The sequence below is a fragment of the Manis javanica genome, chromosome 8 (genome assembly GCF_040802235.1).
Source record: "Manis javanica isolate MJ-LG chromosome 8, MJ_LKY, whole genome shotgun sequence".
NCBI lineage: Eukaryota > Metazoa > Chordata > Mammalia > Pholidota > Manidae > Manis > Manis javanica.
This window is the reverse complement of record NC_133163.1, coordinates 122,111,756-122,134,857: the sequence shown is the minus strand read 5'-3', so window position 1 is coordinate 122,134,857 and position 23,102 is coordinate 122,111,756. Positions and strand designations below refer to the sequence as shown.

Below are 23,102 nucleotides of genomic sequence, written 5' to 3'. Positions count from 1 at the left end.
TCTTGTAAGCAGCATATAGATGGGTCTTGCTTTTTTTTGTTGTTGTTGTTATCATTAATCTACAATTACATGAAGAACATTATGTTTACTAGGCTCTCCCCTACCCCAAGTCCCCCCTACAAACCCCATTACAGTCACTGTCCATCAGCACAGTCAGATGTTGTAAAATCACTACTTGTCTTCTCTGTGCTGCACAGCCCTACCTGTGCCCCCCAACATTATACATGCTAATCGTAATATCGCCTTTTTTCTTTGCCTTATCCTTCCCTTCCCTCCCATTCTCCCCAGTCCCTTTCCCTTTGGTAACTATTAGTACATTCTTGGGTTCTGTGATTCTGCTGCTGTTTTGTTTCTTCAGTTTTTCTTTGTTCTTATACTCCACAGATGAGTGAAATCATTTGGTATTTGTCTTTCTCCACTTGGCTTATTTCACTGAGCATAATACCCTCTAGCTCCATCCATGTTGTTGCAAATGGTAGGATTTGTTTTCTTCTTATGGCTGAATAATATTCCATTGTGTGTATGTACCACATCTTCTTTATCCATTCATCTACTGATGGACACTTAGGTTGCTTCCATTTCTTGGCTATTGTAAATAGTGCTGCCATAAACATAGGGGTGCATCTGTCTTTTTCAAACTGGGCTGCTGCATTCTTAGGGTAAATTCCTAGAAGTGGAATTCCTGGGTCAAATGGTATGTCTATTTTAAGCATTTTGAGGAACTTCCAAACTGCTTTCCACAATGGTTGAACGGATTTGCATTCTCACCAGCAGTGTAGAGGGTTCCCCTTTCTCCATAACCTCGCCAACATTTGTTGTTGTTTGTCTTTTGGATGGTAGCCATCCTTACTGGTGTGAGGTGATATCTCATTGATAACTAATGATGTGGAGCATTTTTTCATGTGTCTGTTGGCCATCTGAATTTCTTCTTTGGAGAACTGTCTGCTCATCTCCTCTGCCCATTTTTTAATTGGATTATTTGCTTTTTGTTTGTTGAGGTGCGTGAGCTCTTTATATATTTTGGATGTCAAGCCTTTATCGGATCTGTCATTTATGAATATATTCTCCCATACTGTAGGATGCCTTTTTGTTCTGTTGATGGTGTCCTTTGCTGTACAGAAGCTTTTCAGCTTGATATAGTCCCACTTGTTCTTTTTTGCTTTTGTTTTCCTTGCCTGGGGAGATATGTTCAAGAAGAGGTCACTCATGTTCATGTCCAAGAGGTTTTGGCCTATGTTTTTTTCCAAGAGTTTAATGGTTTCATGACTTACATTCAGGTCTTTTGATCCATTTTGAGTTTACTTTTGTGTATGGGGTTAGACAGTGATCCAGTTTCATTCTCCTACATGTAGCTGTCCAGTTTTGCCAGCACCATCTGTTGAAGAGACTGTCATTTTGCCATTGTATGTCCATGGCTCCTTTATCAAATATTAATTGACCATATATGTTTGGGTTAATGTCTGGAGTTTCTATTCTGTTCCACTGGTCTGTGGGTCTGTTCTTGTGCCAGTACCAAATTGTCTTGATTACTGTGGCTTTGTAGTAGAGCTTGAAGTTGGGGAGCAAGATCCCCCCCCCCACTTTATTCTTCCTTCTCAGGATTGCTTTGGCTATTCGGGGTCTTTGGTGTTTCCATATGAATTTTTGAACTATTAGTTCCAGTTCATTGATGAATGTTGGTAATTTGATAGGGATTGCATCAAATCTGTATATTGCTTTTGGCAGGATGGCCATTTTGACGATATTAATTCTTCCTAGCCAAGAGCATGGGATGAGTTTCCCTTTGTAAGTGTCCTCCTTAATTTCTCTTAAGAGTGTCTTGTAGTTTTCAGGGTATAGGTCTTTCACTTCTTTGGTTAGGTTTACTCTTAGGTATTTTATTCTTTTTGATGCTATTGTGGATGGAATTGTTTTCCTGATTTCTCTTTCTATTGGTTCATTGTTAGTGTATAGTAAAGCCACAGATTTCTGTGTGTCAATTTTGTATCCTGCAACATTGCTGAATTCCGATATTAGCTCTAGTAGTTTCGGAGTGGAGTCCTTAGGGTTTTTTATGTACAATATCATGTCATCTGCAAATAGTGACAGTTTAACTTCTTCTTTACCAATCTGGATTGGTTGTATTTCTTTGTGTTGTCTAATGGCCACGGCTAGGACCTCCAGTACTATGTTGAATAACAGTGGGGAGAGTGGGAATCCCTGTCTTGTGCCTGATCTCAGAGAAAAAGCTTTCAGCTTCTTGCTGTTCTGTATGATGTTGGCTGTGGGTTTATCATATATGGCCTTTATCATGTTGAGGTACTTGCCCTCTATGCCCATTTTACTGAGAGTTTTTATCATGAATGGATGTTGAATTTTGTTGAATACTTTTTCAGCATCTATGGAGGTGATCATGTGGTTTTTGTCCTTCTTTTTGTTTATGTGGTGGATGATGATGGATTTTCGAATCTTGTACCATTCTTGCATCCCTGGGATGAATCCCACTTGGTTGTGGTGTATGATCCTTTTGATATATTTTTGAATTCAGTTTGCTTATATTTTGTTGAATATTTTTGCATCTACATTCATTAGGGATATGGGTCTGTAGTTTTCTTTTTTGGTGGGGTCTTTGCCTGGTTTTGGTCTTAGGGTGATGTTGGCTTCATAGAATGAGTTTGGGAGTATTCCCTCTTCTTCTATTTGGAAAACTTTAAGGAGAATGGGTATTATGTCTTCTCTGTATGTCTGATAAAATTTCGAGGTATATCCATCTGGCCCGGGGGTTTTGTTCTTGGGTAGTTTTTTGATTACTGCTTCAATTTCTTTGCTCATAATTGGTTTGTTTAAATTTTGTGTTTCTTCCTTGGTCAGTCTTGGAAGGTTGTATTTTTCTAGGAAGTTGTCCATTTCTTCTAGGTTTTCCAGCTTGTTGGCATATAGGTTTTCATAGTAGTCTTTAATAATTCTTTGTATTTCTGTGGAGTCTGTCATGATTTTTCCATTCTCATTTCTGATTGTGTTGATTTGTGTTGATTCTCTTTTTCTCTTAATAAGTTGGGCTAGAGGCTTATCTATTTTGTTTATTTTCTCAAAGAACCAGCTCTTGGTTTCATTGGTTTTTTTCTATTGTTTTATTCTTCTCAATTTTGTTTATTTCATCTCTGATTTTTATTATGTCCCTCCTTCTGCTGACTTTAGGCCTCATTTGTTCTTCTTTTTCCAATTTCGATAATTGTCATGTTCATTTGGGATTGTTCTTCCTTCTTTAAGTATGCCTGGATTGCTATATACTTTCCTCTTAAGACTACTTTCACTGTGTCCCACAGAAGTTGGGGCTTTGTGTTGTTGTTGTCATTTGTTTCCATATATTACTTGATCTCTATTTTAATTTGTTCATTGATCCACTGATTATTTAGGAGCTTGTTGTTAAGCCTCCATGTGTTTGTGAACCTTTTTGTTTTCTCTGTAGAATTTATTTCTAGTTTTATACCTTTGTGGTCTGAAAAGTTGGTTGGTAGAATTTCAATCTTTTGGAATTTACTGAGGCTCTTTTTGTGGCCTAGTATGTGGTCTATTCTGGAGAATGTTCCATGTGCACTTGAGAAGAATGTGTATCCTGTTGCTTTTGGATGTAGAGTTCTATAGATGTCTATTAGGTCCATCTGTTCTAGTGTGTTGTTCAGTGCCTCCGTGTCCTTACTTATTTTCTGTCTGGTGGGTCTGTCCTTTGGAGTGAGTGGTGTGTTGAAGTCTCCTAAAATAATTGCATTGCATTCTATTTCCTCCTTTAGTTCTGTTAGTGTTTGTTTCACATATGCTGGTGCTCCTGTGTTGGGTGCATATATATTTATAATGGTTATATCCTCTTGTGGACTGAGCCCTTTATCATTATGTAATGTCCTTCTTTATCTCTTGTTACTTTCTTTGTTTTCAAGTCTATTTTGTCTGATACTAGTATTGCAACACCTGCTTTTTTCTCCCTGTTGTTTGCATGGAATATCTTTTTCCATCCCTTAACTTTTAGTTTGTGTATGTCTTTGGGTTTGAGGTGAGTTTCTTGTAAGCAGCATATAGATGGTCTTGCTTTTTTATCCATTCTATTATTACTCTGTGTCTTTTGATTGGTGCATTCAGTCCATTTACATTCAGGGTGATTATTGAAAGATATGTACTTATTGCCATTGCAGGCTTTAGATTCATGGTTACCAATGGTTCAAGGTTAATTTCCTTACTATCTAAGAGTCTAACTTAACTCACTTAGTATGCTGTTATAAACACAATCTGAAGGTTCTTTTTCTTCCTCCTCCTTTTTCTTCCTCCTCTATTCTTTATATATTAGGTATCATTCTGTATTTTTTGTCTATTCCTTGATTGACTTTGGGGATAGTTATTCTAATTTTGCATTTGCTTAGTAATTAGCTGTTCTACTTTCTCTACTGTGGTTTTATTTCGTCTGGTGACAGCTATTAAACCTTAAGAACACTTCCATCTATAACAGTCCCTCCAAAATATACTGTAGAGATGGTTTGTGGGAGGTAAATTCTCTCAGCTTTTGCTTATCTGAAAATTGTTTAATCCCTCCTTCAAATTTAAATGATAATCTTGCCAGATAAAGTAATCTTGGTTCCAGGCCCTTCTGCTTCATTGCATTAAATACATCATGCCACTCCCTTCTGGCCTGTAAGGTTTCTGCTGAGAAGTCTGATGTTAGCCTGATGGGCTTTCCTTTGTATGTGATCTTTTTTCTCTCTCTGGCTGCTTTTAAAAGTCGGTTTTTATCCTTGGTCTTTGCCATTTTAATTATTATATGTCTTGGTGTTGCCTTCCTTGGGTCCCTTGTGTTAGGAGATCTGTGTACCTGCATGGCCTGAGAGACTATCTCCTTCCCCAGACTTGGGAAGTTTTCAGAAATTACATCCTCAAAGGCACTTTCTATCCCTTTCTCTCTCTCTTCTTCTTCTGGTATCCCTATAATGTGAATATTGTTCTGTTTGGATTGGTCACACAGTTCTCTCAATATTCTTTCATTCTTAGAGATCCTTTTCTCTCTCTGTGCCTCATCTTCTTTGTATCCCTCTTCTGTAGTTTCTTTTTCATTTATCATCTCCTCCACTGTATCCAACCTGCTTTTAATACCCTCCATTGTGCTCTTCAATGATTGGATCTTTGACCTGAATTCATTCCTGAGTTCTTGAATGTCTTTCCGTACCTCCATTAGCATGTTCATTATTTTTATTTTGAACTCCCTTTCAGGAAGAGTCACGAGGTCCATATCATTTAAATCTTTCTCGGGAGTTGTATTAACAATTTTACTCTGGGCCAGGTTCCTTTGGCGTTTCATGTTTGTATATGGCGCCCTCTAGTGTCCAGAAGCTCTACTCTGGAGCTGCTCAGCCCCTGAAGCAATGTCAGGGGTCGTAGGGGAGTGGTACTGGGGGTAGGAAAGAGCTCTTCCCCGCCTCCTGGCTCCTGTGCCTGTCTCCACTGCCTAAGCCAGTGGGCAAAGCACACAGATATAAGCTTTTTTCCCAGAGCAGCCGGATATGGATCCCTGCTTTCCACAAGCAGCTGGAATCTCAGTCTCTCCAGGAATTCTGCCTGTCTTAGCTTTCCAACCCCATAATCACACGAGTATCATGAAAGCACCATGAAATGTAGGTTTGTGCTCCCAGAGCAGATCTCTGGAGCTAGGTATTCAGCAGTCCCAGGCCTTCCACTCCCTCCCTTTTCCATTTCTCTTACTCCCGCAGGTGAGCTGGGTGGGGGACGGGCTTGGATCCCACCAGGCCATGGCTCTGGTACGTTACCCTGTTCTGTGAGGTCTGCTCTTTTCTCCAGATGTGTGCAGTCTGGTGCAGTCCTCTTTCCTGTTGCTCTCTCAGGATTAGTTGCACCAACTATACTTCCTAATTGTATATGGTTTTAGGAGGAAGCCTCTGTCTCTCCTCTCACGCCGCCATCTTTCTCTTACTATTATTCTCAATGAGACTGAATTAAAACAATGGGGCTTATAAATAGCTCCTGATAAAATACAAATACAATACCCAATGAATTATTTGGGGAATAAAATTCAAGAAAATTCAATAATCCCTCAGAAAATTCAGATAAGGAGAGATCATCTTAAAATTTTAAATGATTTTCAAAAACTATCAAGAGGTATCAGTTAGATTTGACCATTGCTAAATATTCCTACTTATAAACTGCAACATCTCTTCAATACTTTGAAAAGACCCTCAGATCTTAATAGTCCTAGAGATTTAACCTTAAAAGCTGAAGAAGAACTCACGGAGGTAGAAAAACACATTCAGAAAATTCAATTACCAAAAATTGACTTACACAAACCTTTACAAACTCCCCCTTTTTAGGGGCTCACCCGGAATAACCTCAGAGGTGAGTGTCAGCACCTAAGTCTGCCTTTTCCAGCACTGTCCTTATAGAAGGAAGCCGTCTATGGCACACAACTTGGGGTGCTTGTCAGCCACTTAAATGGGACTAGTCTGGCTGCCGATCTCAAAATCTCGAGCAACAGGCTCCTGTGTCTCCCTCAGTGGATCCCCGTCTCCCTTGGGAGCCGGGAATGTCAGCTGAGTGGAGGCCAGGATTCCCCTTTAGAGGCATCTCCCTGGATGCGAGGGACCAAGGAAGGCCATGGGCAACTGCGAGAGTCTAGGCTGAGGCTGCACTTCAGCAGCTTCTCAAAGGCCCGCGTGTCTGCAATCAAACCCCAACAGCCGCCTGGGTATCTGTGAGGAGCGCCTGCCTCTCTGTCTCTGTCTCCGACTTCCAGCCTGCTTCTTCAGGCCTCCCTGGCCTCTGAGTGAGGCAGGGCCATTCCTAACTCTCTTCTAACTTCATCAGTTTCACGGAACATGATGCTCATCCCCGCAAGGTAGGAGTCGACACTTCGCTCTTATTCCTGACTTAATGCTGCACTCTTTATCTCATAAAAATGTGTCTGGGCACCCATTAGCCACTTTAAAGACTACTAGCGTCAGCTACCAGACTTAAGTCTCAGGTGAGAGGTTTCCCGGTGTCTGCTGCTCCTTGATCCCCCGCCTCCAGACAGGCCGGGAATGTCAGGGAGTGGCTGAGCTGATTTCCTACTTTCCTATCCTAATCTGCGGACTCCAAGGGCGGACTGGATCAGTACACCAAGGTCCTGAGATCTCAGCTCCGGCTGATTGATCCCACGGGGCTGAGTGAACCTCCGGCTAGGCTGCTGCCTATGCGAAAGATGCAGATGATCCCCGATCTCTTATCTCACAGATCAGATTTCTTATAGTAGGTGACTAGCAGGATAATTCCCAAGCACTGAGAAAAACTGGTATTTAAGGGTATAAACCCCACCATAAATGTCCGTAGCAGCCTCTGAATTTTATCTCTGCCTTAGCAAAGGTTCCTCTGCTCGCTTTCAAAGTCCTTTTAGGCCTGCGCCACTTTTTCTTGTGTAATTTAATGTAAATGGAGTCTGTAAAGCCATCAAGCTGAAACGTCAAAACGACAGGTAAATAGCTCTATTCGATTAACTCCTTTCCTTAGAGGCAGTCGTCCTGGAGCTAAGCATTTCCTTGTCTGCAGCCCCAGGGAAACGAACAAGCCTGTGACTCAGATCAAGGCTCTAGCAGCGAAAAGTCACACAGTTCCTGCACTTATCAGACAGGCAGGGGCCTCTCAAGGAATGACTAGAGCTTGGGCAGAAAAAACTAGGAAAACTAACTGAGAGCAATTCGATCCCTAAACTCTAAAAAAGAAGTGTCTTATCTTCTGCACACAAACCTGGCCTCAATACAAACACTCTCATTAGAGAGGCTTGGCCCCTGAAAGAAGTGTGCAATATAATGTTATGCAGCTGAATACATTTTGCCACAAGGAAAGAAAATAGTCAAAAGTCCCGTGAACTACTACAATATGGAACTAGTTTTCTAAATTCTTTTAGTGAAAATCTATTCTACTTACTAAGTTCATCATTATCTTTGAAAATTTGGAAGCCTTAAACTAGACTCCCTGAGATAGAAGAAACTTATCTTTTACAATACAACCTGGCTTTAAATAACTGGTGCTAGGATTGTACTTGTATTTCATTTCCAGCCCCCTGGACACACAAAGTCCCTATCATTTCAGAGCCTTCATTGGCCCTGTTAGTCTGGGGCCATCTAAACCTTAACCCAGTTATGTAAACTGCTCGCCCTTAGAGTGTATTCTTGAAAACTGAAGTACTTTTAATCAAGTAAGCTAAAAAGAAAGAAGGCAATTGAATATTAGTAACTCAAATATTTACATCAGTTTGTCTGTGTAAATGTTTTTATATGAAAAGTGTTGCTAGCTGTAGTCATTATGTCTCAGTCTATATGTTTGTGTGTCTAAGTGTGTAAGTGAAAAATATTTCCTACCTCCGGATGGCATTAATAAAAATTGATTTAAAGACAAGCGCTTGTGAACATTGGGCATTCTAAAACTTCCAGAAAATCTGATAAAAAATATTAAGCATTAATGCTAATTTAAGTTTAAGTGAAACGGAGATGTCCTTATAGTTATCAGCTGCCAAAGTTTACTTAAAGTCATTTAAGTTAATGTTACCTGTTAAATATTTCAAGAAGATGCTTAAAGAAAAGCTTGACTTTGTCTAATGTTTGGTAAAAGTTTTATAAGTAATCTAACATGGTTGCTAAAAATAAGCAAACAAGTGTAGCAAATGAACATCTTAATAATAATACTTTATTAATGTATAACAGTGTGTATATCTGCAAACAGCCTGAGAGTTCTTGTGGTAACTAAAATTCTTGAAGTTTTGCTAAGTTACATAGACATATTTTGTACTTAATGAGAAATTGTGCTGTAAGGCACATTTCCAAAAATGATAAAATATGTTCATAAATGTATCAATCTGAAGGTTGCTGATGTAACAATTTACAATGGTCTGTTTTTCAGTGTTCACTGAAGGTTAAGGTACAAAATGGTTTTAAGTTCTAATTAAAACTACTTAATATAATAAGGAAAACATGCTAAAGAATGTATGTTTTAATAAGAGAAGGTATAAGGAATAAAAATGCATTGTGTTGAAAGTAAAAGAAGATAACTATTCAAAAGTACAGCTGTTTGTTCAAGAAAACACTGAATGTAAGAGAAAAGTTGTAAAAGGTTTATAAAAGATTGATACAGTCATGCTATGTGAAATTAAAGCAAAGAAATCTTGATATCAAGTACATAGCAAGACTAGAATTTTTGTTAAAAGAACAAGTTTATTAGTCTACCTTTAATGTTGAAAGATTGCAAAAAGTTTTCTAATTGTTTATTAAAGCAGTTTCTTATGCTTAAAGTCTTAATGAATTGTCTGAGTATTTAAGAAAATGAGATCTTAATATTAAAAAGACTAAGCTAAGTGTTGTTAACAACTATGTAACCTGCATTTGCTTTTAAACTTTCTTCCTATCATTCTGGTTAAATAATAAGTGTTATTTAATAACTATAATTCTATTTAGGCAAGTGCCTTAAAAACTTTTGACAACTTCCCAAGACCAAATTAAAAAAGTATTTTTACTTCTAATTAACTCTGATATTTTCCAGAGGGCCCCTGGAACATGTCAGAGGAATATTTTCTCCTCATCAAGGAAAATATTTGACTAATTTGGCTTATTTACCTGATATATATTTACCTGGAAAGCACTGTTAATGCTAAACTTTATTACTGAATGTTTTATATCACAGAAATATCACTCTGCCCCCTAAGACTCCTGATGCCCAATTAAATTTATCTGTTAGCACTACTATAATTACTGACCGTGTATGTATTGATTGTACTCATGTACCTTCTTACTATAATTCTACGATCAATGTAAAAATGGTCTTCTGGATATAGACTTCCAAATGGTTGGGTATTTTTGTGTAATGACAAAACATATCAAGCCCTTTCTTCACACTATCAAGGTGTTTGTGGGGGTGGGGACGCATTCTTCCTGCTCTAATAGACCATCTGGATATAAGCGAAAGAGACTTCTCCGAGCTCTGCCATCTGATTGCGACGACAACTTGAAACTCTGAGGTCCTGCCGCTGTTGCAGCTGCAGCTGCGTTTCTCCTGCCGGTTCCTGGACTTGTCGCTGGAGCGCAGAAAGCTATCCAAGCTGGCCTGCGCGTACAGTGAGGTGACAGACTTGACTGCTTCTATATTATCTTGAACTCAGCCAAGAACTGGGAGAAGTACGAGCCGCAGTGCCTCAGAATCGCGCTGCTGTAGACTATCCGCTGTTAAAAGAGCATGTAGGACGTGAACAGGTTTGTGTTGTTTCAATTTGTCTGATTTTTCTCAAACTATTCAAAATCAATTAGATGATATCCATCGTATTGTCAATAAGTTTTCACAAATGCCTGGGTTACCTGACTGATTTTCTTGGTTTCGTTAGATATGGCCAGTAATGGTAGGTCTGCTTTTACTGTGTATCTGTATTCCTGTTCTGTTAATGTGTGTAAGCAATTTAATTAGTAGCTTGTTAAAACCTATACATGTTTACGCTACTTTCCAAGAAATCATGTCAAAGAAATAATTAATCTTCTTATGTTTTCTTCCATCTGCTACTTCTATAGCCTTTTTCCTTCCTTTCAAAATACAGCTTTTTTTATTAGAATTTATGCCTTATACTCAAAATTGCTGTGCATCATAATCCTTTTTACTAGCAAAGATGTTTTAAAGCAAGTGCTGGACTTAGACCATGGGGCATAAATCTGTAAAGAAGTGGAAAACTAACCTTTTCAAAGAATATTGCTTCTCTCTCACCTACCAACTTTGTATCTCCCTGTATGGACCCGGAAGATGGCTGGTTAGTCAGAGACGGGTAAGATTCCTCAAAGAAGGAACAACCTAAGACAGGCACAGTCGCAGGGGGGCCAACAGAGGTGAGGCTTAAAACCTCACCCCCCCAATTTTGAGAGAAATCTTCTGCACCCGTGGATGTTTTGTTACCCTTGCCCAGCTCAGATCAGAACGCAGTCTATAGGCACAGACCTGCTCACCCTCACCTACCTTCTAATTGCACTACATTTATTTTCTATCTTTACTCTACTTTATGTAAGTTCAAAACATGGACTTTTATTTTATACTGTGGAATGTAAAGAACTATACTATGTCAAAAAACCTTCTATTAGAACTGGTGTACTTATTATACTCCTGTATCTATGTACTGCTTAAAAGAAAAGGGGGATATGTGGGATTGATGGGGTTAATACGTAATTCAAGTAAGGTAGAAATCAAATGTACAAGCACACACGACTTGATTGTTTTTCCCACACACTCCGTTGATGTGTGATCAAGGACGGAGTGATGAGAACCAAAGCAGTTCTCACGGCTTGGAGCCACCTTCACAGTTTGGTATCCTTGAGAAGCGTCGCGACCTTGGGCTAGACTCGAGGCCGGAGAATGATGTTTGAGTTCATTGTAAGTTCATTTACTCAATAAATATGAGGAGAGCCTTTTCGGCATTGCTCTTGAGCTGTGACACCTTGAGTCCCCTGGCGGGCCTTTCAGGTCTTCAATATCTCATTGCGTCTCCTCCCTTATCTGCGGGTCAGAGGCAGGGGAAGGGGACTGACAACTACACTCATGGTGGGCAGGTACCGCATAGTAAATGGTAAAGGCCATGGATACATGGAGGATGATGACTGGGGCCATCAACACAGTGTGAGAGAAAGGAAAATGACGTTAATAACACTGTGCAATACATACAATAGTTGAGAGGAGTACAGGGTGCTTTAAGGGCACAGAAAAGGCTACATTTCATAATTTTATCTGGTATTAAAATTGTTCATGGAAAAATTTGTGCACGGTCATATCCCCTTCAACACTATGAATTTCTTGCATATGCTTCATTTTCACATTTTCCACAGCCCCTGGCATAAAATAGGCAGTTTAACATTTGTGAAATAAATGCTCCATCATAAAGGTAGTCCATGTTTATTTCAGGTTCCAGAAGAAAGACACCCACATATGTGGCAAAATGTATCTTTACATGTTACAGTCATTTCAGTGAGCTCGTAATCTCCATTTAGAGTATAGTTTCCAGTCAGGTGAAAGTTTGGAAGAGTTCTAGCCTGTGATTAACGGCTGGATCATTTGAATTTTGATGTGTTCCTTTTTTGGGGATTGAGATGGAGTCTTACGTGTGTTTTATGAAATTGTGGTAAAATATACATAACATGAAATTTACCATCTTAGCTCATTTTAAGTGCACAGTTCAATGGCATTAAGTGAATTCCTCTTTTTGAGCAACCATCCCCGCCATCCATCTCTAGAACTTTTTACCTTTCCAAACTGAAAGTCTGTACCCATTAACCAACAACTCTCCATTCTCCAGGCCCCCTAGTCCCTGGCAACTACCAGTTTACTTTATCTCTATGAATTTCACGACTCTAGGCACCTCATGTAAGAGGAACCATACAGTCTTTCTGAGATTGGCTTAGTTCACTGCTTAGTGTCCATAAGGTTCATCCATGTTGCAGCATATGTCAGAATTTCCTTCCTTTTTAAGGCTGAACGATATTCCATTGTGCATATATATTACATTTTGCTTATCTATTTGTCTGCTGAACAATTGAGTTGCCTACCTTTTGGCTGCTGTGATGTGTTCCTTTTATGCGTAAAGCAACTTTTGCCCAGGTATGGAATTCTGGGGTGGAAAGGCCACAGCGCTCAACTTCAAAGTGAGATGAACAGCCACACAAAAACAATATAGCTAAGACTCCTGCCCTGATTACTTTCACCACAGATCATTTTTCAAACAGGAATCCTGTTAATGATACCAGAGAGAAAATAATAGTGATTTTTCTGAGGACAGCACATTTGGCTGGGAACTTAGGAACAGGAAGAGACATTGAGTCAAGCCTCATTATTAACCCCAGAAAAATAGCCAGAGAGTGGCAGGCACCATGATTTCAAAACTAGTCCTGTGGATGGAAGGTCATGGGTGGATGGACAGGTCATTTCTAAGGTTGATTTCCACCCTTGGTGTTTGTTTATATCTGGTTTCATTGATTCTGTGAGTTCTGTGGCACCATTGCAATATATTTCTTTTCTGCTGAAGTTAAGCAGAGCTACATTTCGTTGTTTGGAGACAAGAACACTGACCAGTAAACTACAGTGACATCTTTTTGCTTGTCACTATTTTAAAACAAAACATTAATTAATTCACTTTTTAAAGCTACCAAACAGGCATGGGTCAAAGAAAAATAAGACTGTTGGAAAGGGTGTGAACAATACGTGCTGATGGGTGTTGAACAAGGAACACTGTTTAAGATTGAAAGTTTGGAAAGAAGGATTCTGGGAAGATGACGGTGGTAACCCAGCTTTTCTTCCCCAATTTTTGTATTGTGATAAAATACACATAACACAAAATTCACATAATATTACAAAATAATAAAAATCTTAGAGCATTTTTAGGAGTCCGGTTAGGTAGTATTAAGTACACTCACATTACTGTACAACCATCACCACCATCCATCTCCAGAATTCTTTTCATCTTGCAAAACTGAAATTCTATGCCCATTAAACAATGATTCCCAATTCCTCTTTTCCCTTAAATACTGACAACCACAATTATACTCTATCTCTATAATTTTAACTACTCTAGAAACTTCATGTAAGTGGAATCATAAATATAATACCTATCTTTTTGTGATTGGCTTATTTCACTTAGCATAATGGTGACAGATTTTTAAATCTCTCTGGATCCCCACTTAAATTTCAAACAGAGCAAATGGGGAACAAAACCAAAATCAAAGGACAATGTTTGTAACACAACTAAGTTCTTTGGACTAAACTGTATCCCCCACAGATTCTTATGTTAAACGTAAAACACTAATAGGACTATCGTTGGACTCAGAGCTTTTAGGAGGTAATAAGGTTAATGAAGTCATGAGGGTCAGTCTCTGCTACACTGGGATAGGTCTTCAAAAGGGAGAGATTTCTCTCTTTCTCTGTCCATGAACACATGCCCTGCTGCTCCCCAGTTCAGTAACTGCCTGCTGCCCTCCATGGCAAGAACGACAACACCTCACCTCTACCTCAGGCTGGAACCAGGCCTGGTACAAATGTGCTCAATGCTCAGCCAACCTCATAGAATGAATGAATGACTCCTTGACCAAAACTGCCGTAAGTATCCCAGCCAGGCAGACAGCAGAGTCAGGCCGTGGTCACAGGGTTACAAGTGTGATAGAAGCCATGGGACACCTGCCCTTGCTGGGAGCATCCTCTCCTGTCACCCTGCCAGGCCCCAGCTGTCCGTCGAGGAAAGTGTGCCAAGTGCGAAGGCCCTTCAGAGAGCAGAAGAAAGCTCAGTATCCAACGTTAACTAGGAAGCTGCCCAACACAGGCGCGGGGAGACTGACCTGAAGGCTGGGCTGCCCGGAGGCCTGCAGGGCGTGCTGTAGGGCTTGGCTGAAGAGATCGTTGGTGATGAGCGTCCCAGACTGGACGCTGGAGGACATTGGTGAGGTCCCTGAGGAATGGCCCTAGAGACAAAGCAGTGGTCAGTGCCGCCCTCAGAGCATCGCAGTCTCCCCACACATCTGCACCCCCATCACATCACCCCATCGTGCCCCTACAGTGACCAACTTCCAACAGGGGCCTGCATGAGACAACCCCACAGAAGAGGGGCCTAAAAGCTCATGACGTGTGCAGGAGAGGTTCAGCTCTTTTCCACTCCAGGGAAATACAATCAAGCCCCTCACCTAGCCTAGGACCCCAGAGCTGGGAGAGGCGGCCCTGGAACCTGGGATGACTGCCAGCAGCAATGCTTCAGCCTGTGAGAAGGACACAGTGTGTGGGGGGAGGTGCTTCACAACTAAGAGGAGAACTCAGTCAGGACTGGCTCAATCCCAACTTCTGCACCCTAAGGCCAGTGAGGGGAAGGACGGGCTGCAGGTACAAACCCACCAGGGCTCCGGGCAGAGGTCAGCTCAAACCAGATCCAGCAGCAGGCTCAGCAAAGGGAAACCCTTCTGCTACTGGGGAGCTACTGCCTTGGGGGCCTGGCCTTGAGATTCCTGCCCTCCCTCCATACCTGGGTGCCAGGAGTTGGCTCTCTGGAGTGCTGGCCAGGACCAGGGTGGTGGCCAGCTCACTCTGGGTGACAGGCTGACCATGGGTCTCCGATTCTGCTGGGAAGAATCAGTCCTGACCCTCTCATGGCCCCGACCCTCCAACCACTGTGCCAGCAGCCAATGGGCTGGGCCAAGTCTGGACTGTGTCGGGTGGGTTTTCCAAGCAGGCATCCCTGGCAGACCACCATGCTTCCTCTCATTTTCTCTAGATGCTGTCCCCAACCGGCCCCTGTCATCTCCATATCCTCACCGCTTGTCAAAGACGAGGGCAGCCCAAGGGGAAGGTGGGGTGGAGGCCGGTATGGGCGAAGGGGTGTTGTCCCTGAAGGGAGCAACAAGGAATGGGACCCACATCTGGTCTGGGCAGGAACAGCCTTCCAAACTGACCCACTGACCCAAAAGACCTTGAATGCTAAGTAACCTCAAGGAGCCCTTTGAAAGTGGGCATTGAGGCAGGCTCTAAGCATGGCAGGAATGCAGGCACCCAGCAGGGAATGCCCGAGTCAGGCAGCCAGGGAGGCCAGGGCTTGGGGCAGCAGCCAGGCCAACCTCCAGTTGGGAACCAGCTACATCTGGCAGGAGCCTCCTTCCGTAGCTGCACCCCACCCTGCATCACGGGGCCACACACCTGGCAGAGGAAGAAGGAAGGTCCATGTGGGGCCCAGGAATTAGCCTCCAACCTCTCCACCTTTTGGAATCCACAGCCCACAGCCCACACCGCACAAGCCAAGGTGGAAGGGAAGAGATCTGAACAGTCACTGAGCTGAGCGAGCACGGAGGCCAGAGAGGCTGTACCACTGGCCCAAGGCACACAGCAAGGGAGGCAGAGGTGGGGCCAGGCTGAAGTTCAAGCTCTCTGGTACCCATCACCCCAGTCCAGCCCTCCAGGACCGCATCCTGGACTTCCTAGGCAGCCTCTGGATTGCAAACCTGTATCTCTCCTTCTCTCTACTTCCGTGTGTCACCTCGTGCTCTGCTTCCTTCCTGCCCTGGTCACTAGGTGAAGAGTCACTGACCTGCTGGCTGCAGGGAATCACCCACCCGCCTTCCAGGGCGTCCCAGATCTCCCAGGGGACTGGAGTGACCAAAGCCTTACACCCAAAGGGGTGACTAATGGTGGAACTGGGCACCGCATCGCAGGTGAAGGGAGACCTTTCCACTGGGGTGGGGGCGAAGAAACAATTGCTTCATGGATTCTGTCTCTGTGGATATGACCAGGGATGGGGCATGTCTGGCCTTATACTGAGAAGCCCAGCTTCCAGGATGGCACTCGCCCATGGTAAAGCTTTGAAAGTGGGTAAGAGGACTGAAAGCAGATTTAAATAGCCTCAGCGTGGGGACTAAGTGCCAGAGAGGGGAGGTAAGCATTAAGTGCTAAGAAGTGGGTGTGCATTAAGTATGGGGTAAGAGGTCTTGGGAAGGCTTAGGTAAGGACAAGCAGAGCCACATGGTTTGCTGCAGCGAGAGATTCCAGAACTCTCAGACATAGCCATTTGTCCCCTTCAGAGTGCCCAAATACTGTGCTCTCCAGGACAGCCAAGGGACTGAGACAAGGCTAAGGTGCTGGGAAGGCAGAGGAGGCCTGGGCTGGAGCTGGTGTGGCTGAGGGGGATGCAGGTGTCCCCCATGAGCAGAGGTCCAGCTGTCCTGCTCCACTCCCACGAGAAATACCTCTGGCTGGGTAACACAGCTGGCCTCCAGAGTCCCTCCTTCGTGGACAAAAAACTGCCTAAATCCTTCTCGCTTCCCTACCCAGAACTACCACTGGTCCTGTGCCAGATCAGAGCCCCCTGTCTGCACTGTGAGCTCACACGCTGCTGAGTGACCTTGGGCAAGTCACATTTCCTCTGCTGCAGCCGCAGTCCAGGCCACCCGTTTTGTGGGCTCCCCCGCCACCCTCCCCGCCTCTTTGCTAAGAATACCTGCCCCAGATAATGCTCAGGCCCTGGCAATCCCTGCAAACCGCCTGAGGCATTAAAAGGCTCCAGGCAGGGCCAGACCAGACAAGTCCCCCGACTCCATCTCGATCCACCACCCCACCACAGGGGGGCCGCAGCGCAGCGCCGCCAAATTTGGGGAGAGAGCATTTGTGTGCCATGCAGGCGAGGGGAACTCATTCCCTCGCGGCGGAAAGCCTCTGGGCCCACCTAGCCGGCTTTCTGACCCACTGTACAGGGGTCTAAACTGAGGCGCCCCGGGGGGAATCCGGTCTCTCAGGTTCACATATCCACCACGGCCTAAAAGCTGCACCCCCGTCCCACACCCGCCGCCTGGAGGGATCAAAACGGTCGCGCCCCGCCCAACCGGCACTGCCCCCCACGCTGGTGCCGATTCCTGGTGACAACCGCCACGTGCGGACAAGGGGGAGCGGCCGGTCCCGGCACTGCAGAGGCAGCGCCCAGGTGCCCCACGCCTCTGTGCCGCACCGCGTCCCGGCCCGCAACAGGGGGTCCACCCGTTTCCCGGCCCGCGCTCGGGGCCGGGGAGGGGGCGGGGGCAGGCAGCGGGGTCTTTGTTCCCGCAGTCTAAGCGCAGTGGCGGCGGCAAGGGGTCCGCGCCCCCCTTGCCGGCCCAGCCTGCGCCCCGCGCGACAGCGGAGCCCGCAGCTCGGGAAGGAGACCTGGGCGCGAGTCCCGGCAGGAGGGGGCGTCCTGAACAGAGCCCCGGGCGGCGGAGGACCGAGGGCGCCTCTGGGCCGAGAGAGGGACCCGTTCCCACCCCTGCGGCTCCCGGCCGCGGGCGGACTTGGGGCGACTCAGCCGGGGCTCCAGCCCCCACCGCTCGCTCGCCGCAGCGTTCCTGCCGGCTCGGCGTGCCAGCGGGCACACTCACGCTCACCCGGACCCACACGCGCCCTGCGGAGGCAGCCCGGGACCCAGCGCCGCGCGCACGCACCCCCTCGGGTACCGCACACCCCCGCCCCCGCCCCGCGCCGCGTCCCCCGCCGGGCCACGCTGGCCGCCGCTCCACCCACCTTTCCAGACAGCGGAGATGCGGGGTCCGTTCCTCGGGTGGCCTTGGCTGGCGGCAGCGGTCCAGAGCAGCAGCAGCAGCAGAGGCGCGGACCGAGCCAGCGGGCCGGGGACGCGGGCGCGCCAGGCGGCGAATCGGGGCGGAGACGCTGTCATCCCCCGAACCGCGCAACAGAGGCAGCCGCGGAGCCCGCGCTAGAAGGCGGGGTCAAAGCCTGGCCCCATCCGGCCCCGCCCCTCCCGGCGTCTGGGCTGCTGTAGGGGGAGCTCTGCCCGGGGCCGGAGGAACCACCTGCTCGCTGGCGAGTCCGCGGAGGGTAGCAGAGCCTGAAGGGCGGGACAGAATTGGGGTCATGCAGCGTTCCCTCCGTAGGCTCAGAAACACTCACCCCAACCCGTGAAAGGGGCGGCCTAGAAGTCCGGGAGAACCTCTCCGAAAGGGCCGGCAAAATCTAATACAAGGCAAACTTCCCGATGGCCATCCTAGAGGTTTGGATGGGAGGGCTGTGGTTCTCTGGGGTCGTGCTGGCTTCAGTGGCCATAGCTCCTCCCTCTGAGCCCACACGCAGAAGGTAGACGCTGCTCAGTGTAAGGGAGGTGGAGCAGAGGTTTGATGACCCTGGGGAGCACCCAGCCGCCCATCATGGCCCTGCTGTGAGTTTTCCTCTTGGCCTGGCGCTCTCCCCTCCCTTCTCCAGCAACCAGCTTTCTGGGTGGCCTTCTCCCAAGCCATCTGCTGTTTAAGCTCAGAAAACACACTCATTTCCACGTGAATGGAGGGAGATATAATTAAGAATGTTCCTTTTGTTTAGGTAATTCCTTCTAGTTTTAGTTCCTTGAGTGTTTTATCTTGAAAGGGTTATCTATATTGAAGTGCTGATGTGTTTTTTTTTCCTTCATTTTGATGTGGTATATTACGCTGATGGATTTTCATGTTAAAACCATCTTTGCTTTCCAGGAATAAATTCCACTTCTTCATGGTGTATACTCTTTTCAATATGATACTGAATTCTGTTTGCCAGTATTTTGTTGAAGATGTTTGCACTTATGTTCATAAGGTATATTGTGTGTACGGTTTTTTTTGTGTGTAATGTCTTTGTCTGACTTTGGTGTCAAAGTAAAGCTGCCCTTGTAGAATGAGTTAGGCCGTATTGCCTTCTCTTCAGTTTTTGAGAAAAGTTTGAGAAGTATTGATATTAATTATTTAAATGTCTGGTAGAATTCACCAGTGAAGCCATCAGTCAGGTCCAGGACTTTTTTTTGTTGGTATTTTTTTTTTCAAGCAAAGGTTTTGTTCAAAAGCTTCTCAGCACCATCAAGTTATCAGATATTGGTAGATGTTTGATTACTGATTCAGTTTCCTTCCTAGTTTATAGGTCTATTCATTTCTTCATGTTTTAGTCTTGGCAGGCTTTGTATTTCTAGGATTTGTTCATTTCATCTAGGTTATTCCACTTGTTGGCATATGTAGGTAAAATTGTATTTCCAGAATATCTTGCCTGGCTTTGGTGCATCTGCATATCAACAGGTGTTCAGAGTAGGAAAGAAGTATGGCTTTAGTGCATTTGCATCGTTTCTCAGGGTTGGAGAAGTTCATCTCCATACCAACCTGGGCAACTGGAGGGCTTATCAGTACCTGAGAAGTGGGGGGAAGGCCCTCTGCCAGTTTTGCTGCTGCTGGAGCAGGAGAGAGAGAAGGGCCTGACTGCAGCTTGCAAGCAGTAAATGGATTTAAACTTTATTTCTCCCTCTGATTTTGGTTTTTAGAGGTATTTTGCCCCGGGATTTCCTCTTCCTGGACTTACAACAATTTTTTATAGTACATTTTTATAACCCTTTATTTTCCTGTGGAAGTGGTAGTAATGTCCCCACTTTCATTTTTTATTTTAGTAATTTTTTTCTTAGTCCATCTACCTATAGGTTTATCAATTTTGTTGACCTTTACAAAGAAACAAATTTTGGTTTCATTGATTTTTCGGTTGTTTTTCTTTTCTCTATTTCATTTGTCTCTGTTTTAATCTTATTTATCTCCTTTCTTCTGCTAGCTTTGGGTTTAGTCTGTTCTTATCTTTCTAGGTTTTTAGATTGTAAAGTTAAGTTGCTGATTTGAGATCTTTCTTGTTTCTTAATATAAGCATTTATAGTTACAAATTTACTCTCTTAGCACTTTTGCTGTGCCTCGTAAGTTTTTGGTATGTTTTCATTTTCGTTCATCTCTATTTCCTGATTCCCCTTGTGATTTATTTGATTCATTGGTTTTTTTAAAGTGTGAGGGTTAGTTTCTGGAGTTTTGTGTATTTCCAGTTTTATATGATTCCTAAACTTCATCCTGTTGTGGTCAGAAATGATACAGTGATACAGAAGATACAGAGAAGAAAATGTGTATGTTAAACGTATGTCTATTAGATCTAGCTGATTTCATTCTGTTAAGTACTCTATTTCCTAACTTACGTTCTATCCATTAGTGAGAGTGGGGTACTGAAGTCTCCAACTATTATTGTAGAGCTATTTCTCCCTTTGATTTTGTTACTTTTTTTGCTTTATATACATTGATGGTCTGTCATTAGGTGCATAAATGTTTATAATAGTATCTTTTTGCTGTATTTAACATTGTATTACCATATAATATTCTTGTCTCTTGTAAACTTTTTAAAAATTTAATGTATATTTTGTCTGATATTAATAGACACCCCTGTTCTCTTTTGGTTACTATTTGCATTGAATGTATTTTTCCATCCTTTCACTTAAAAAGGTTTGTGTCTTTGAATCTCAAGTCAATCTCTTGTAGACAGCATATAATTGGATCATGTACTTTTTATCCATTCTGCCAATCTCTTTTGATCAGAGTTTAACATATTTAAAGTAATTAGTGATGAGAGGCTTCTGTCATTTTGCTATTTGTTTTCTATATGATGTATAGCTTTTTGTCCCTCATTTACAGTTTATTGTTTCCTTTTGTGTTAATCTTTTTGTGTGTATGTGTAGTGATGTTTAACTTTCTCATTTCTGATTTTTATATTCTGTAGCTATTTTCTTTGTGTCTACCACAGGGATTACATTTAACATCCTAAAGTTATAAAACCCTAATTTGAATATACACAGCTTAACTTCAATAATATACAAAAACTCAGCTGCTTTACAGCTGTGTATGCACTTTTTTTTCAGTTGTTGGTGTCACAAGATTACATCTTTATACAGTGTGTGCCCCAAAGCATAAACCAAGAATTTTAAATGTACCAGTCTCAATACACCACAAGCCTTCTACACTGTTGGTGGACTGAAAATTGGTGCAGCTGCTGGGGAAAGCAGTATGGAGGTTCCTCAGAAAACTAAAAAATAGAAATACTATTTGACCCAGTAATTCCACTCCTAGGAATTTACCTGAAGGAAACAAATCCCTGATCCGAAAAGATATATGTACCCCTTTGTTTATTGCTGCACTGTTTGCAATTGCCAAAATATGGAAGCAACCTAAGTGTCTTTTACTAGATGAATGCATAAGGAAGATGTGGTACATATACACAAAGGAATATTATGCAACCATAAAAAGAGAAGAAATCCTGCCATTTGCAACATGGATGGATCTAGAGGTTACTATTATCGGTGAAGTAAGCCAGGTGGAGAAAGACAAATACCATATGATTTCACTTATTTGTGGAATATAAAAACAAAGCAAAACAGAAAGAACAAAACAGCTTTAGACTCACAGACACTGAGTCTGAGAAATGACTAGTGGTTACCAAGGGGAAGGGAAGTGGGCAGGGTGATGGGGAGGAGGACTGTTGAACCACTGGGATGTATATTTGATTTAAAAAAAAGTACTAGTCTCTTAGGTAGAAAACAACAAGCATAGTTACAAACCATAGTAATTAGCAGCTTTAAGTGTAAAAATTTTTTAAATTAACTCTTATATCATATAGAAAACAAGACATAGGGTTACAAACCATTGTTACTATAATATTAGCTTCTATAGTTGCCCTTGTGTTCACCTTTATTGAGATCTTCATTTCTTCACATGGCCTCATGTTACTGCCTAGTGTCGCTTCACTCCACCCTGCAGAACTCCCCTGAGCATTTCTTGAGCGGCACGTCTAGTCATGCTGGACTCCTTAGGCTTCTTTATCTATCTGGGAATGTCTTAATTTCCCCTTCACTCTTGAGGGATAGTTTTGTTTCGACTAAATACAGGATTCCTGGTTGACAGGTTTTTTTCCTCCTTTGAGCCCTTTGAAACTATCAGCCCCCTGCCTTCTGGCCTCATAGGGTCTTTTTTCAGGGACAGTTTCTGTTGTTTTCTTCCCCTTCTGAATGGGTTTCTTTGTATATGTCATGATTTTCTTGTTGAAAACTGGACATTTGAATCTAATAATGTAGTATCTTCAAGTCAGGTTCTACCCCTTCTCCTGCATTTACTGTTTTTTGTTATTTTGATTCTTGTAGGCTACTTCTTTGCTAAGGTATAAACTGAAGGTCTTCTCAAATTTTCTCTGAGCCTGCATCTGTCCCTAAGCATGCTTGGTCATTTTCTGATTTTACCTGTATGTGCAGTTGCTTCTGAAAATCCTGGTCTTTAATGTCTGCCTCTCAAAAGGGGGGAAAAAAAAATGAAGGAAGAAGAAAAAGAGTGCTGTCCTTTTAAAACCCTGAAAGTCACTTCAGCCAGATGTGGAGCCAGATGTGTAATAATGGGAGGAAGTGCAACAATGAGGGCTATCTTCTTTGTCTGCACCTGTGCGATCAGAAGCAAAAATCAGGGATCAGTAAACAGTTCCCCAATATTTAGAGGACAAGATCCTTTCTGCCCACTCTGGTTCCTGCAGGCTATGTGTAAGCTGTTCCTGGAACACATGTGCAATTGCCTGTCAAGGTGCTGGGGGAGGAGAATGGGTAGCTGCTACTGTGCTAAGAGCTGAAATTCACTCATATTAATAGCAATTTACCATCTAAACCTTCCCCTTTAATTTGTAAGCTTTCAACAGACTCCAGAGTTCAGAATAGTCGCATCAGACACATTCTCCCTGTGCGGCTGTCTAGTTCAGGAGACAGGTTCCTGAGGCTTCCTGCT

At 43.4% G+C, this 23,102-nt stretch overlaps 1 protein-coding gene across 10 annotated transcripts in view; it reads right to left on the bottom strand.

The window, feature by feature from the left end:
• Positions 1-19,285, bottom strand: part of LOC108407303 (semaphorin-7A-like) — a 51,355-nt gene extending 32,070 nt beyond the window's left edge. For 2 of the 10 annotated variants that reach the window (XR_012120797.1, XM_037010236.2), the window contains exons 1-2: positions 18,040-19,285; positions 14,352-14,474 (exon numbers count right to left, since the gene is read on the bottom strand). Coding sequence is in view for 3 of the 10 variants with exons in the window: in XM_037010236.2 (XP_036866131.2) it covers positions 14,352-14,474; positions 18,040-18,193 (277 nt within the window). In the remaining 7 variants the exon portion in view is untranslated. Of the gene's footprint in view, positions 1-8,546; positions 10,221-12,572; positions 12,755-14,351; positions 14,475-18,039 lie in introns of those variants that run through there. The other 8 variants (XR_012120799.1, XR_012120798.1, XR_012120795.1 and 5 more) reach the window with 6 other exon arrangements.
• Positions 19,286-23,102: the final 3,817 nt, after the last annotated feature.